Source organism: Ambystoma mexicanum, chromosome 1p (assembly GCF_040938575.1).
Source record: "Ambystoma mexicanum isolate Mex_15411 chromosome 1p, UKY_AmexF1_1, whole genome shotgun sequence".
In the NCBI taxonomy this organism is placed as follows: domain Eukaryota; kingdom Metazoa; phylum Chordata; class Amphibia; order Caudata; family Ambystomatidae; genus Ambystoma; species Ambystoma mexicanum.
Window position 1 is genome coordinate 411,302,330 of NC_090921.1, and position 18,029 is coordinate 411,320,358.

Sequence of the window (18,029 nt, forward strand, 5' to 3'; positions counted from 1 at the left end):
CTGGTGCGCACTGCGTCATGCAGTGGTGTTCCCTTCTTGCTGGCTAGCAAGCCGCCAGACTGCAGTGGTTTTGTGGGAGTGCGGCGTTCCTTTTCCTCACGTCAGGAGACCCAGATTCCCATAAAAAAAAGCCCTGTCCCCAGATTCTGCCATGCTGGACACTGCCATCTCCCCACTCCCAGGCCCCCTCTGTCCCCACCACCTCCCACACCACAGACATGCCACCTAGAGGTTGCATCACTAAAGTAAGCACGCATTGTCGTGAACGGCTGGCAGCCAGCACCCTAAAACATGCATACCAGCGAAGAGCTGTGGCAAGTCCTTATTAAAGAGGCTTCGTGTCGCACTTCTCAGAGACTCGGACAGGTCGGCGGTTTTAGGCCAAGCGTCCGAATCCCTCCCGGGCCAGACAGCCGTTCTGAACCCCAGGCCTAGAGAGAAATGTTTTATGGCCTGCTTCTCTCCATGCTGCATGGCCGAGACCCCGCTATTGTCCCCTCCACCCCCACCCTTAAAATAACAAATGCTGACGCCAGGAAGGGAAAAGCGTTCTTTGCTCCTGTTTCCGAGAGTTAAGAGCCTGGCGGAGCAGGAAACGCATAATCAGTCCCGTCCAGAGGCGCATCTGGGCCCTGGCAGCAAGAATGGCGAGGCCCTGCTCCTGGACGACCCGGGCCCGGCACGTAGGCCTCCTCCTGGCGCTCGCCCTGGCGCGGCCCTGCCACGGCAACCAAGACTATGACGGTGAGTTCCCCACCCAGGGGCGGGAGGACAATGTTACCAGGTGGGGACAGTTTACACTGAAGGAGGAAGAGGCGCGTCCGTCTAGATGGCTATGTGGGTTAATGCGTCCACTGCGAACATCTACCCTACGCCACTGGGGCGACAGACCAGCCGCCTCGCGGATCCGCCGAGCACGTGACCGGCGGCAGTATTTTTATTATTATACTTGCACTCCGTAGAGACGAGAGGGAACACGTCGGTTTTTATTGGTATGGGGGAGGGGCGCAACAGGGAAAGAGTGGGACATTGCACAAACAGATGGACACATATGGGTCACAATTCTCGGGATGTTCTCTGCCTCGCCCTCGCCCCTCATTCCCTCGACCCCCGCCCATTCCCAAGAAGTTATTGCAGGGATGGACCGTCCTAAGAACTCGGGAGTGTTTCCAGAGTGACCCGTCGCTGCTTATGAAAGAAACGCAGGGCTTGGAGGGCGCACGTTTCAACACGATGTTAGTGGGCCCCCTTGCGCTACGCGTGGACAGACAATCTGAGGCACCCATGGGGTGCTTAATTTACAATAAACACAAAGGAATGCAGCGAGGGGTTAGTGGGAGCAGATACCTCCCGGGGCAGGCAGCCAGCGGGGCGCTGGAACGGAATATGTCCGTTGATGAGCTAATAGCTCTCAGCAAGGTGCTACATGTTGTCGAAACCGGAGTTAAAAGGCAACCAGGCCGAGGTTGCAGCCTGAGGGTACGACAAAGGCAGACTGTCAAATGCGTGTGGCAAAGCGCGCATTTCTTTTAATGATGTCGCTGTGCGTGTTTAAGAAGTTGATGTTGTATTATAAGACTGCCCATATGAGGGCAGCCGCTGGGGGGAAGGGGGGGGGGGGACGAGGTTCGGGGCCCATTGCAACTGAAAAATGTGAAAGACTCTGACGCCGTCCACGGCAAGGAAGGGATGAGGGTTAGATGGGGTTAATGCAACACCAAGAAGTATTGTGAGCCCGCACTAAAGATTCCCTCCAACAGCGAGTCACTTTTTAATGAATAATATGTTGTTCGCAAAAGTGTATTCTGGGTGTGCAAACATTGACGGCGAGTACTCTCGTCCCTCCGCCCTCAGTGCCCCACTATAACCAATAACATACACACACACACATGTGTACACCCTCATAGTAAAAGAAAGCACTACAAATTGACTTGGGTTTAAAATAGTCCACTAGTATGGTATTCCTAAACATTGGAGGGTAAGCTATTAATATGAGGGGAAAGCCTCCCCCTTCAAGTTGGTGACTAAATAAAGGTAATGTCCAAGGGTTTATCACATTTGTGGGGCGTATCTACATTCCTTCTGGGGAGCCTGGAGCCTCCTATTTCTTCATGGGTTCGACAGCTTTCCCACCGGTCCTACCTCAGGCTCACTTTGTTCCTTATAAAGTGGTTCGGAACTGGCACACTGCATGCCCCACTAGAAGGATAAGGACCTGTCTTTGCAGGTGGCACAATGGACCAACCCTGGTAGGTGACGCAATAAGAGTTGACAGACACTGGAAAGTAGCATTGCTTGACCTCTGGTCCTGTAGATCACTGTGCCTACCCTAAGAGCCTACCAATACTGGAAAAGTTGGTGGCACCAGGGGCCTGAACTAGTACCACCCCTTCCATCTCTGGTTATAGCAAGGCGAAGGCGCTGCTGAGCGCTAGCCTTGTGTAAGGGTGGAGGATGGGCAAAAAAGAACATCCTGGCCACGGCTAAACAGAACTTGGCAGGGCGCAGCATGACGTTCTGACGCCATCATGCCAGGCCCACATCATGCGTCAGCTCTGGTGGGCGGAGGTCCTGGAGCAAGCCATTGGGTTTCCCCCCTCCTAGCTCCCATGGCCTTGATGTCCTTGTCCGTTGGGCAAGATTTAGCATCTGAAGCATTGGTAAAAGCATTTGTATTTGTTTAATATTTATATTGCACACCAAACCCTGAGGTAACTGGGCGCTTGAATCCTTAGAGGTTACAAACATAGTAAGGCAGGCAAATTACAAACAAGAGTAGAGACAGGAAGTAGGACCCTGGTTACTGGTGGGTCAAATCACAGGAGATAATGTGCAATATTCTAGCGAGACAAAAGATAATGAATAGTAACATAAATTGGGTAACATGTTGAGGGCGTCTTAGTGATGAGGAATGTTGCTCAGCCAGTTTTTTATGCTGGCTTTAAAGGTGAGGAAGGAAGGTTCTGTCTTTGAGGAAAAGGGATGAAATTCCATCATTTGGCAGCTTGGACTGGGAAGCTGGCTCCTCCGGCTGTTTTTAGATTGAACCTTGGTACCACTAGGCCATGGGAGAGAGAGGATCTAGTGGAACGTGTGGGTTGGTGTTTGCAAATTTTGTCCGCCAGATATTTCGGGACTGAATTATTGAGGCATTTGTACGTGATGGCCAGTGTGCATAGTGTGATTCTATCGCGGATGGGCAGCCAGTTGGCGTTATGTCTGTGATTGGATATACGACAGGAGACTTAGTGCAGCTCTCAGTGAGTTATTTTGGAGTACCCAGAGTCTTATTTAGATTGTGTTCAGTGGTGCCAAGGAATAGTGTGTTGCAGTAGTCAAGTTTAGATAAAGCGAGTGCTCTAGCTAGTATTAGACAGCTGCTTGTAGATAAATAAGATTTACAACTGTAGATCAGTTCATTTGTGTACACCGTGGAGGACGCCACCCTACTGACCTGTTATTTTAAGCAAGAGAGTTGAGTCAAGGTATACCCCCAGTGTTTTTATCTCTTTAGAGATGATGATTTTGTTACTGTCAATGACGAAAGATGCAAAAGATGCGTATCTGGTGTCGAGTTTATTCAGGCGTGCCTGAGTACCCACGATCAATAATCGGTCTTGTCGTCATTGAGGCACAGGCTGTTAGTGGCCATCCATGCTTGGATTTCACTATAGATGTTGTTTAGCAGTTTGGAATCATGGTCATAACAGCCAGTGAGGGGGATGAAGACTTGAGTGTCGTCTGCCTAGTTAGTGTAGACAGCCAAGTTGTCCAGGCGGTCGAAGAGTAGCTTTGTAAAGATGTTATATAATGTGGGCGACACACAATATCCCTGAGGGACACCGCAGAGTATCGGTGTGGGATCTGCTGAGGCCGAAGGTGAGAAGACTCTGGTGGTCCAGTTTGATAAGAAGGATCTAACCCAGTCCGATGCATTGGTGGAGAATGCTGCCGCTGTTTTAAGATGCATGGTGAGAATTTGGTGGTCGACGAGGTCGAAGGCCGCAGATAGGTCGAGGAGTAGGAGAACTGCTAGCCTACCTTTGTCCTTCGCCACGTCCATTTGGATCTTTAGATCTAGGAGGGCTGTCTCAGTTCTATGTCTGGGTCTGAAGCCTGATTGTCTAAGTCCTAGGAGTTCGTTATCCTTGAGGTGCTTCTGGATTTGCAGATAAGTCACTCGATCCCAGATTTTTAGAAGGAACGGGACGGTGGTGAGGGGCCTATAGTTAGTGGGGACATTTGGATCAAGGTTGTTTTCTTTTTTAGCAGGGGCATAGTCCAAGCTTCCTTGAGGTTATTGGGTACCTGATTAGAGGAGAATGAGGAATTTATCAGGGAGGTAATGAAAGGGGCTAGATTTTTAGCTCCATCTTTAATGATGGTGGCTGTGCAAATATCTCCTTGGCAATGGGAGGGTTTTAGGCTTTTAATGATATCTTCCACTTCCTTTGAGGTCACTTGAGAGAAGGTGAAGGGAGTGCAGGTATGTGGGGTTGTTGCTGGGTCAAGGGCAGACTGAGGGTCGATGGTAAGGCTTGCCTTTTAGCTTCGAACTTATTTTGGAGTAGAGTGATTTTGTTTGCGAGGGTTTTCTGGATTTTTGTACACCATTCTGTGTTTTTGATGCAATCATATGTAGGCAGTGTGGGGGATTCAAGCTCTTTTAAGATGCTGAAGCGTTCCTTAGTCCTAGATTTAGCATTGTGGATTCTGGAGTTGTACGTTTCTTTTTTTTGCAGAGAGGATAGCTGCTTTGTAAATAGTGGAATCTGACGTGAATGCAATTTTGTTGTTGATGGAAGGTGATTTGCGCCAAGTGGATTCAGCTGATCTTTTAATATTTCTAAGGCTTTTTTAATTCGGGGGTGAACCACTTGTTGAGGTGGGCCAAGGGCTTGGCTTTCCTAAGTTTTAGAGGGGCCACGATGTCTAATGCCGATTTAAGAGTAGTGTTATAGAGGTCTACCAGGTTAGGAGGGTCGAGCTTGTTGAATTTAGTCTCGTTAAGGATGTCGCTAATGAGAGACTGTCTATGGAAATGTTACGACAATTTCTAGAACGTGTGGGGGATGTTAATGTAGCTTTAGTGGTAGAAGGTCCAGGGATGGAGAACAGGATGAGGTGATGGTCTGACCAAGCTACGGGTTCGTTTTGGATAATGGAGACAGAGCAGTTAAGGTCTGACACCCAGTCCAACGTTCTGCCTTTGGAGTGGGTAGGTGTTGTGATTCTGTGTGTAAATCCCAAGTTAGTGATAGTATTATCCACGACTAAGGTAAGATGATCGTTAGGATCCTGGAGGCCAAGGTTCAGATCTCCAAGGAGGATAGTTTGGGATCCAAGTTTAGTGTGAGTGGAAAGGAGGTTTAGGATGTCATCCTTGAAGGAGTTAGAGGGGCCGGGAGGCCGGTAGACAAGGTGCAAGAGTATTGTTTGGGTGGGTGAAAGAGTTAGTTTCACTGATAGGAGCTCAGCCGAGGGGAAGCTGGCGGTGGGCATAGCTCTGAGGGCTAGGTGGGTTTTGGCAATGAGGGCCACTCCAACACCTTTGCCCGATGTTCTATCGGCCCTGATAATGGTGTAACCTTCTGGTAGGGCTAGGGCAAGTACTGGTCCTGCAGCATGGTGTAGCCAAGTTTCTGTAACTGCCAGGAAATCTACGCTGTTTGATATGATAAGATCCGCGATCTCTAAGGCATGGGCGACAAGGGAGCGAGCATTGACGAGGGCTCCTTTAATATTAGAGGATGGTGAGGTGGTGTTGTTAGGTGTGGGTGTATGGTTCCGGGAGAGGGGCCAAGCCGTGTCTCTACTGGTATTATGTTGGAGGTTTTCAGGCTTAGGGGTGACTTTGTGGATTGGGAAACGAGAGCCTAGTCTCTGGTTTCTGGTGTGGACTGGAAGAGGGATAAGTGGCGTTGGTAGTGTAGTGAAGCGCTGTAGCCATTCGAGAGGGCTGAGTGAGTCACTGCTTGCTGTGTTTGAGGGTGCTATGCTAGGTGGTTTATGATTGAGTGTGGGTAGAAAGGTAGAAAGTAAGTTGGGGTGACTGACTGAACTAGACGGAGTGAGGCCAGGGCTAGTGTAGGTCTATGGAATGAAGACCTGGTGATTTGTCAATAGGCAGGCTTAGGCTGGTACAAAAGTTGTGTTGGTTGAGACAGTGGGCAAGATATCACTAGTAATTGGGTCGAAGACAGAACAGTGGGCAAGACATCAGCAGCACAAATGACAATCCAGTGGGCAGGAAATCAGCAGTTCAAATGATAATCATTGACAACGTTATCAGTAAGTAACGTTGTGCAGCACAAGATAAGTGACTCTCGTGAAGGTGTAACGACGAGCAGAGATAACCAAGGCACTGTTGCAAGTAGTGATATGGCAAGGTTTTAGATAGGCACAGTAGGGTAACCGTGTGCGGGAGGTGGGTATCGCTTAGAGGACAGTCTGACAGTCTAAGCTTAGTACAGGGCTAACAAATCATGTTGGGCAGACACTAGAGGAGGCCAACAGATACAAGAGAAAAAGGCGGGGAGGGATGACTCCGATGATGTGGAATGGGAGTGGTGCAACGAGGGAGGTTGAATTAGTGCAGATGATGATAAAGAAGGCACACATGCAGAATACACGAGCGTAGCGAGCAGGCGTTTCGTGGTTTACCAGATGTAAGTGTTGGATGGCAGGAATTGCACGGTTGTGCAGGAGGCGTAGGGCCAGAGTTCCGGGCTCAAGGCTCTTTCGGCTCATGACAGGCTCTGGACAGGTACGAGGAGACTTTCTGGAAGTGCCTTCCGTCTCGGGATTGGGCCATATGAAGAAACATGTGACCAATCCTGTGCCTGGAGGCAATGAAGGCAAATAAAAGACATGGGCATGAAATTGAGAGGAAATGATTGTTAAATTGCGCATTTGGAAGCCCACCGAGGCAGTCAATGGGCCTAAATGCAGCCATTTCCATTAGAGCAGGATTTAACACAGCGATAGGTCCATCTCAGATGACACTGCTCGGCCGAGTATCAAAAATACATATTTCGCTGTGATGGCGAAACAATAGACGCGCACAATCTGCAATGTACAGGCAGTTCAGCCTTCCTCTCCCCCCTGTTCAGGGTCACGCACTTCTATTTACCATTTCCGTCAGATTGCAAAGGTCACGGCGGGGGAGCGCCTGGAGGAAAATGGATTAGTTATGCAGCCTGTGGTACTCGAGGAAGCGATTTTCCCATTAATATTTCCTGCCCCCTGGTGCATTGCTTCCTGCCTCGCTCCCAGATGGGCCGCAGCAGGGAGGGCTTCCCCGGCATCCAGATCATAGCAGTATGGCGCGTCACCATCAGGCGCCTCAGGTAAACAACATGAACCGCGCTGGAATACTTAAAGGATAGTTCCGGGACTTTTTTTTTATTGTTCCTATGGTTCGGCCATGTGTTTTTAAGCATAAATCGGTAGATCGTAGAAAACTTTCCTATGGACCTTACCCGACTTTTCGTCCATTAACGCACTCGAAATCAGCCGCCATTTTCTGATAATCCTATCATTTCCCCCCATCGCCCTGGCTCACCTGCTTTTGCGGCACTAAATCAAATCCCCCGCCCCTGAAACAGACTTGATCAAAACATTCATATTCCCCGCCTCTATCCGTGACGTGACTGAGCTGCGTAGGCAAACGCGCCCAGGCGTCTTCTACGCGACTCCACACAGAACCAGGAAATCAACACAGATGAGCTCACACAACACAGCGCGCCACAATTGGGAATATGAAACTGTATTTTTAAATTAAACCGCAAGATTGTAAATTTGGTAAAGTACATTTATTTGACATCAAATGTTTTGAGAATATTCAGCGATTTGCATTTTTATTTGCTCACGTTCCAAAAAGTTCGTTTTTGAGGCACACGATGTTCCTTTGCTGTACACAGGGTCTTAGATCATCTCACAATACAGCGCCACAATTCGGAATATGAAACTGTGGTTTAAAAGCAAACGTCAAGATTGTACATTTGGCAAAGTACATTTATTTGACATCAAATGTTTTGAGAATATTCAGCGATTTGCATTTTTCTTTGCTCTCGATCCAAAATAGTTCGTCTTGAGGCAAGCGATGTTCGTGTGCAGTACACAGGGTGTTGGTTTACGATAAAATAAGCTCTTCGGTCGCACTGATAATCGCATGGCTGTTCCAACAACGAGGCACTAGGGCACCACAACGGTCTGTATGTTGCATCTAGCCGTTAGTACCGTATAAGGGCATACTTGTACTTGGCGATCGTCCCATAAAATGGTCAGGGTGGTAACGTTGTTCACGCGGAGAAGCAACTGGCGGTTGAAAAACCCATCCGCCGGTGTCTGGTACTCGTGACACAGACAATAATGGATGATGTACCTGTTTGACAAACATAAAAAATGAAATTAGTCTCACCATCAGATCTTTATTAAAATTATTCATTTTATATATTAGGTCGGGAAATTATTTCATAGCTAGGACAGTGCAACTGGGTATTATACGTCAAGGGGGGGCTGTAGGATACTGAGACAGTCCCCCAGTGCAGGGGTTGACAGGGAGGCAGTGCAGGTGGAGAGTGGAAGGGCCCAGGACCGAGGTCGCAGACAGTGGACCAGTTGTAGCAGGGGAGAGGGAGAGAGAAAGCAGAAGCAAAGAGGAAGGTTTTGAGGTGCTTCCATGAAAGGAGATGGTTCTCCTCAAGATAGTGCGGGGTACAAAACAATATGCCACATAGAACGAACAAGTACAACTTAACCCGTCTTTAAAGCTACTGTATAGTAATTAAATTGCGGTATAAACTCATCTAAAGAGTTACTTACATTATATTTGCATTTTCCATTGTGTCTGTGCGTAGGGCAGCCCCGAAATACCACTCCTTCTATGCCGACGTTATTTCTTCTAATGAACGAACATGAAATGGCTTTCGTTTCTGAAATTATATTCATTATCGTTTCTTACGTTATTGCCCCACACCCCCAAAAAGAAGTCTTTCGGGATGGTCCCGGCCTGTCAAGGTCATATAACAATAGAACCTTAAACTGAGTTGTGGGCCATTCCGGCACCCGAGCAAAAAATCAAAGCAGCTGACCTTCACTTTGAACGAGCACACATTCCTAGTTAGCTACATTCAGTGTAAGGCCATCTCACAGGACTTGAAATTTACACTCCATCTTTGCATTTTGTCTGCGTGCTTTGCAGCCCCAGAGAACCATAAATACGGAGACATTCTATATTTTTTGAAAAATGATTTATATTACTGTTTGGTTGGATAGACACATTGCATGTACACTGAGCAAACACTTTTATTTACACATTACATAGATACACATATTCAATGGGCCTGCGACATGAGGAGACTCGAGAGAACAGACAATCAAATTACAATCATTTAAACTGTGATGTTTATTTCTCAATGAGCTCTTCTTTAGGTGGACATGGAACAGAGGCAATGTTGGGTGGCAATGCAGTTGTCCCCTGCACAGGTTCGTTCACAACTCCATTTATGTGCCTATCTAGGACGTCAACAATAAGTCTCTCAATAAACTCATATTGCATATCCTCAAACACTGGTTTTATCACCAATTGTTTACTTCTTTTAGTGAAGGCCTTATTGTAGCGAAGCGTCCCTAAAGTTCCGGTCGTCCTACTTTGTTGACGGCCAACATTATGGTTATGTGCCAAGATCGCTAGAAGAGTCCGATTTATCATGCCCTCCATGCCAAAATGCAATCGTTTTGGCCTGTACTTTAGGCACATATTGTGGAACACCTCCAAATCTCCTGTGTGGCAGAATTCCGTGAGTCCCCTCAAATCTCTTGTTATAGTTTTATCAAATACAATCTTTTCAATGGCTTTGTGAGTGGGTGATGAAGGAATCAACCACTTCTTCTTCCGTGCCTCCTCTGTGGACAATTGGCCATGTTCACAATTGTGGAAATGTTGGTTTGTGTTCCAACGGTGAACGTTGGTACAGTGTAACATTACTGACCGCCATTTTTCCAGTAGAATTTCCAACGACCCTCCACATGTTTTTGAGCTCCACCAAAGATGGTTGCTGATTGACTTGGACCACTGTGAAATACCTTGCATTTCTTTTTTTTTTACCTGCAGCAGACATTTTTTTATTGATTGTTTTTGCAAGATGCCAAACGTCAAATTGGTGATTTATATTTTTGTACTCTTCTCTCATTGTCTTGGCAATTGAAACGTGTCTGTCCGTGGCTATCAGGTCGAACACCATTCCCCGCGATTGTAGTTCTTGCAATGATGCTACAAAGCCAACTTTCTCCATGGCCACTGAGGATGTACTTTGTGACACCTGCACGACCACCGAACTCACAATTTTCTTACTTTCCATGTCCTGAAAGTGGTAGGTGCAGTACTTGGCTGAAAATCCTGGGCTGTCGCACTGTCCATCACCGGCTAGCCTGAACCGTTTGCCCGCGAATGTACTATCAATAGACATTTTTTCCATTCTCCAAGCTTCGCTAATGGCTGGAAATAGATAATCGGTTTGGTATTTGTAGAACTGAGTTTTCGCAATGAAATGGATTCCCACAAACTGAAAGAAAGACTCTAATTTTTTAAAACTTGAACCACTAAAAAGTGCAGCCGCTGCACAAAGTAGATTGCCTGCTGGCAGTTGTCCCAGCATAGGTTGTGCAGACCATGAGAAAGGATGATATTTTGTACATGTGGCATGTATTTTAAGGTTAGTGCCTCGAATTGCACGAGTCACATTAATCAATGTCTCCCCACATACTTCCCCACCTACCGAATGCCCACATTTCAACCGAATAATAATATCAATCAAACAACTATCTAATACAATGAATTTGGCCTCTTTCCTTATACTGTCACTCTGCATCCCAGCTGGTTCGGCCTGTAACGTTGAGGACATGTCACTCACATGAAAGGTAGAATCTCTGATATCGTCTTCCGCTATGTTCAGTGATATTGATGGTGTTTCATTGTAGTCCACTTCATTCTCTTCCATTGCAACATCTGTTCCTTCTCCGACGATGGGTGAATAAGACAATTTCTTCAACTTTCTTGCGGTCTTAGTTTTTGCTGGTGTGGATTCTGTGAATTGATCTCCGACTGCATCCGAACTACCAGGAGGACATTCACTATCAATGGCTGGTGGTGGTATAGCTCCGTTGTCAATCACTTCATATTCTTCCCATTGGCACGATGCATCTCCAGTCTCAAGTCCCTGCCAAAAGGTTTGACAAGCAACATCTCTCGTTCGCTTCACTGTCTGTGTAGATCTAGTTCGTACACCCACTCGCAACTAGAGGACAGATTGGAAAAGGGATGTTCAGTTTAAACACAACTTACAGTATTGAACTATTAACAGTGAAAAACAACATAATATAGTGACCAGGACACTAACCTTCTTTTGCTTTCTTTTCTTTGAAACTTTCTTGCCTCGAACTTCAACATCAGGACGCTGTTGCTCCGACTCGTGTGTGCATGTCTCCACTTCCTCTTGCGCTGCAATGACTATATTTTCATGATAAGCACATCCATCACGCACTGACGCTCCATCGACTCCCTGAAACATAGAACTTTCATTAGTATGTATAATAATATCGAAAACACAAAATGTACTTGGGGACCAATACCCACGTACATCTCAATAGCAAAACACAAATGAACGCTTTGTGTAGAACATTCAAACGACAATTATTCACGCATAGTTGATCTAGTTGGATGGAACTGTCAAGATCCATACCTCGGGCTCCTCATAGACTTCCATTGATGATATTATTGAAGATGATGCTTTAGTGACTCCCTGAAACACAGTAATTGCATTAGTATTGTTTTCTATTTTGATAAAAAGAACAGAAACTTTGTGCAGACGTCAACGGCTCATCTAAATAGACCTGCACAAATGATCAGTTGTCTAAAATAAATAATGGATATGTAAATATGATTCGATTTGCTCGATCGTTGGAAGTGTCACCACCCAGAGATCTGCATCAACTACTAGGGGTGATGTTCTTGTAGAAGAAGGTCCGTCATCTCCCTGAAACATAGTACTTGCGTTAATAAAGAAGGAAGTATAGCGGATGTAATCACGTCATATGATTTCGCTTGATCGAACTGTCAGTATCCATACCTCGAAATGCATAAGAACATCAAGGGACGATGTAACTGCGGTGCACACTTCTGCAAGCTGTTGCGCCGACCCGTAACTGCATGCTCCCCCTTCTTCTTGGACTAATGCTCCATCGACTTCCTGAAACATAGGACTTTCATTAGTAATGAACACAATATTGAAAAAAGAAGACACATAGGCGGGCGACGACAGAAGGAAATATCAATGGCTAAAAACGAAAGAAACATTGTGTGTAACAATCACGCTACAAGAATGCAAGATCTGATGATCTCCATCGATGGAACTGTCCGGAAACGTACCTCGAGCATCTGAGTGACATCAACGGTAGTCGTCAATACGTTGGACTCCTCAGCATCTCCCTGAAAGACAGTACTTGCATTATTTTGGATAACAATAATTATAACTGAAAACAAAGACTAGAGGATGAGTACAAGGGTGTACCATTAGGTAAAATAATTACACAATAAATTAAAACTATTGATTTACATGCCTAAAACAAGTCAGTGGCAGAATAGCCAAGTAAGATTACCCGATAGGCGCTCGAAGTGGCCGATGACTGCAATAACGACACGGATGGAGAATCTTCCGCCTTCATATTGAGTGGATACATAAATGGGGAAATTATTGTTAGCTAATGCTACACACTACCGCAAGGCCGAGAGATAAATACGTAAACTTGACTCACCAGTGGAGGGATGTGGACGAATAGAGTGGGAATAGCGGTTGAGAGCAATTTTCGCCTCGCTCGCGGTGTGTTCTTCTTTATTAGCAATGATGTGGAGTACATGTCTGAGCTAAAGTGCCTGCTGCAGATCCGGTATCGATCACCCCTTTTGTCCGCAAAGACTTCTAGGACTCTACTTTCAAGCTCAGACGGTGGATATCCGCAATATCGGACCCATTCTCTTATCTGATCTATTGTCTTAGGGAAAACATATGGGTCTTCGAAGGGCAACCGCCAATGGAACAGGCAGGCATTGTGGAAAGTTCTGAAAAGTAAAGATCAACAATTCTCTATGAATACCAATGTAAACTCAGAACATGTGACTAGTTCCTTGCATGTACTGTCTTGAACGAAAAGAAATTGGACGCAAAATGATTATGGTACATAGCCTTACCTTGACGAACAAACAGTTAGATGCAGGGATCAGAGTAGTTTCTTGTCGTAGAACAGGGAGCAGTTCACAGGTTGCAAACTGAGGAGTTTCCTCGAAGTGTTCACGGAAGTTTACAGAGACGAAGAGCAGATAACCAGCACCTTCACGGGTTGACTAGCAAAGCGCAAAGAAGTGCTCATTAGAAATATGAAGTGGGTTATAAAGAATTCGAAACAGGGGTGTGTTTGTGAATGAATGACGTGTATATGTCGTGGCATTATGCGGTTTGCAGGGGGCCGCCCAGCGTGAGGGGGGATGCTTGGCAGGAGACACGGGGTCTGGAGGTAGACATGGGAACAACAAACCATGCTCTATAGACCACTTTGAAGTGTACATGGTCTTTGGCACCTCTTGGCCTTTATCGCTCCCTGACAGCTCCACTTGGCAGCACAAGTACCCCGGTGCGAACTGCCTTTGATAGGGCGGGGGGGGGTGTGGATTAGGGCGCTGGTCGTGCAGACAAGACTCGTTTGCCGCAGGGCCTCACCAAGGAGAGGCCATCTAACTGCATGTAAGAGGCAGGCTGAAGGATCTAGTACATGGAAGGCAGGGGGGTCAGTTTATAAATACCTCAGCCTCCCAGGAGAATATATGGGTGCAGTTCACCCTGGAGACCCTGGATGCCTAGGCAGTTAGTCAGCAGCAGACTGGCCTGTGGTGGCAAGGCGGCACGGGCCAGAGGGGGTCATCTCTGTACCCGGTGCCCAAAAGGATGATTTATTATGATCAACCATATTGATTATTTACCTATAACCATGTTTTGTATCAATAAAATCCAACGGCCTTCCTTTTATTGCCAACGCTTGAACAAAGTGGTGTGGTAAGTATTTTTGGGGGAGGAGGCAAGGCCGGGAGGCTTGATGCCAACCCGCAAAATAACATATGTATGTCTGCTGCATATGGGTTCAACGGTTATGTGGATTGAAGGTGGGCGGCCAGCGTGAGGGAGGATGCTGGCCGGAGACATGTGGTGTGACAAGACAAGGCACAGGAAGACTATTCAATGGAGACACACTAGATTCATTTAAAAAATCAAAACAACCATTGTTAAAATATATGTTGGGTTTTATTTTAGATCTTAATTTCAATTGAACATAAATAATAAACATTACACATTGTAAAGTTCCGGTTGCAGCACATCCAGGGAAAATCCGCGGTATTGTCCACTGTCGCTGGGGAAATGTTGTCTAATGGCAAGTACCGCACAGGCAGGTATTACTCTCCGAACGCGGTGTCCGAGCCTCCCGTGAAGCCACCAAGTGAAGCAACGATAGGCCACCAGCCTGTACCACCTGTGAAAATGAAAGATGCAAACTGTATTAAAATGACAAAACTTTCTTATCACTGTCGATTCAGGTAAAAAATGTCATTCTGCTTTGAAAAAAATTCTATCTAGAAAATGCACAATATGGAACCAATTTACATGCATTCGAATGATATATAGATGTAATTTTATATGTGGGAGACGACCATGAAATAGTAGTGGCATCACTGACATCACAACCAGAGTATACTTACTCGTTACTCGGATTACGCGGACGAACAGTGCCGCGAAGTTCGTGCATAAGCACCATCATCATCCTCAACACGGTCCGGGAGAGGCAGGCTTCCCTGAACTCTGGCAGCTCGGTGATGCATTGCGGACTTGGCTCGCCTTCCGAAATGTAGGCCAAGCACCCGGAATTTTCACGGCAGCAGCAGTTCTCCTCAGTTGGCATTAGCTCGCACCGATTGCACGTGCACCAGGTGGAGACGCCGTCCATGCGACATGGTCCAGGCTCTTCATCCGTTGACTGGTCCTCCCAACTGCCGTCCGAATCCCCATCGTTTCCGCGTGCTTGCCTTTCCAGTAGTTCCTCCTCGGTGTACTTGGGCTCGTACATATACGGCATTATTGTAGCCATTGTGTGGTAAAGAAAGTAAAATAATTTACAGAGATGGTACAGGTGTTCACAAGGCCTAGAAGCGGCGAAGGTAGCTGACCAGAGCACAGAAACGAGTCACAGAATACTCAAAGTAACACAGAGAGAGGAATGGAATCGAAAATCTGCTGCTGTGTGTTGTGAAACGGTGTGTTTATACTTATTGAGGAAAGAGGCGTCCTGCCATTTCCATGGCGACACTTCATTAGCTGAGGCGCAGCGATTGTTGACACGAAACGTGCTTTGGCGTTGGGAAATGGGCGGTACGCGTCTGCTGATGTCAGGCTCAGGGGCGGGGGATTTGATTTAGTGCCGCAAAAGCAGGTGAGCCAGGGCGATGGGGGGAAATGATAGGATTATCAGAAAATGGCGGCTGATTTCGAGTGCGTTAATGGACGAAAAGTCGGGTAAGGTCCATAGGAAAGTTTTCTACGATCTACCGATTTATGCTTAAAAACACATGGCCGAACCATAGGAACAATAAAAAAAAAGTCCCGGAACTATCCTTTAACAAAAAAAGCGCCCGCGACGGCAGCGTTGCCTTTTACTGCGTTGCAGGCGCTTTTTTAAAAAAGTATTCCAGCATTGCTGGTTGTCCACTACGAGCCCCGCCCCCTCTAGGCCACGCCACCTCGGGCACCGCGCCCCCCCCTCGGCCCCTGTGTTGTGGGATCCCCCATCACATTTTTCCATTTCCACCACTGCTCCTACCATGAATTGTATGCCGGCAGCAAATGTTATCTCGCAATGCCTGTAATTCATACCTGCAACCCCCGCGTTACTTACTGAAGCTAGGCTCACCCTCAATACATTTCTAAAAATAAAAAGATACCTCGTTTAAAGTTCAAATTATTTAAAAAATATAATTGCATATTAGATTAGTTACTTTTAAAGCACATTTGGCAAGTAACATGTCGCAGAGGATGGCATTAAGAGCTTGCCTTGAACATGGGGTACGTGTAGATCGCAAGTTCGAATCGTGGCCGGCCCGACTCGGCCCTTTATCCTTCTGAGATGGTTAAAATGAGTGTTGTTACATTATGTAACAATAATAGCTACTGATGTATTTACAGCGCCTAGAAGGGTGTAGAAAATGGCATGGGGCAGTCACAATGCACGCGCCGAGGAGCTGTTGCCGTTAGCGGGCAGGTTGCAGCCGCCTGCGCACCATGCCAGGCCTTGCCCTTCAGCCTGCCCTGGCAGCTTGCCATGCTCACGGGGCAGGCTACTAGGCAGGCACTCGGTGGGCAGGGAGGCAGCCACAGCAGGAGCAGATCTTTAGTGTTCCTGTGGAGCAGGAGCAGTCTGGCCTAGAGGGCAGCAGGCAATGGCAGAAGGTTCGGCCTGACAGGCAGCGCAGGCCAATGGTGGCCAGTTTTATTACTGTTGTCTGTGAAGCAGGTAGTTTTGATTAACGTTAACAGCACAACTTGCTTTAAAAACCAAAACATGGCACACATGTTTCAAAAATGGATCCTCTGGGCACTTCTCACACTTTTCATCACAAAAAGGGATAATGCACACTCTGCAGAAAAGGACCGCTCTTATTTTAGGGCCCAATGTTATTTTTAGTCTCAGTCCCAGCAAGAGTATGAGTGAGGTTGCCCCTACAATGGGAGCCCAGCATCCACTGGAGGGCCTGCTCGAGTCCCTGTTACATCCCTGGCAGTGGCGGCTTCCCGACAAGCCAGTGCCAGAAAATTACCCATTCTGCTGTCCCCGGGGGACCGAGGGTGGGTCTGTGGGAGGGAGGGGGCTGGCCGGCGGAGTTGGGGGGCACAAGGAGTAGAAGATTGTCTCTGTAAATATCCAAGCTGGCCCTAGTGAAGGAAGGGCAAGATGGTGAAGAGTGTGAGAAGGCCCACACGCTGGTACCAGCAGACGCGTGCCAAAGCTCAGACTTCAAAACACTAGTCTGGCAAAGGAGCTGCCTAGGTCCAGTTCTTTTGTTTTTTAAACAACTTTATTTATTGCTCGACACTTCTCAAACAACTTTACACATTTATGTAAGTTGCTGTCTTGCATTTGGACATTTTAAATTAGAGCAAGTTAAAAAAAAAACTTTTTTTTTTTTATTGCCACGGGGTAGCAAGGGAAACAGGGGTCACAGCGGAGACAGCAGGGGTCGTAGCTGCGACCCCCAGCAACCCCCAAATGACGTCCCTGGACAAGTCCCTACTTATTCCCACTGGATGCTACCAGTTCTACGACCCTGTCTCCATTCATGGAACCTCAGCCCCTGGGAGATAGCTCCTGAAATCGACCCAGATGTCTTTGGGTCTAGCAGGTCCTATAGGATGGCTACCTGGAGCTCTTCATTCAGATGGACTGGTGTAGCATCAGCTAGCCATCCCTCTGTACAGGGTGGATGTTCATTTACCAGTTCTGTAATATGCATCTTTTTGCAAGTAATAAACCCAGATGAACGAATCTTCATTTACTTTTAGGGATATCGTTGCACAATCCAAACACACATTGTTTAGGCCCTTGGGTAATCTGTACATCTGTGCTCAGTGATCATTTGTCCAATATCCCGGGCCAGAAATTACACAGAACAGGGCACTGCCACAACATATCAAGATATCCTGCTTCCTCCTCATTACATCTAGGGCAGCACATTCTTCTTGAAATAGTTATAGTTTTGCTGGAGTATAATGTACTCTATACAATATCTTCAACTGTATACGTTTGAATTTAGCATTAAACGATATATGTTTGTCAGCTCATGCATTTTTACCCATTCCTCCTCTGTGATCTCACCACCCACGTCCTCTGCGCATTTATTACGCTTTTTGCTATTATCAAGAGGGCTCTGCTCT

The 18,029-nt window shown here is 46.8% G+C and overlaps 1 protein-coding gene across 1 annotated transcript in view; it reads left to right on the forward strand.

Annotated features, from left to right (window-relative positions):
* Positions 1-377: 377 nt before the first annotated feature.
* Positions 378-18,029, forward strand: part of F2RL3 (F2R like thrombin or trypsin receptor 3) — a 62,592-nt gene continuing 44,940 nt past the window's right edge. Inside the window, exon 1 of the mRNA XM_069649208.1 lies at positions 378-744. Within this exon, the coding sequence (XP_069505309.1) occupies positions 645-744 (100 nt within the window). The 5' untranslated portion in view covers positions 378-644. The remainder of the gene's footprint in view (positions 745-18,029) is intronic.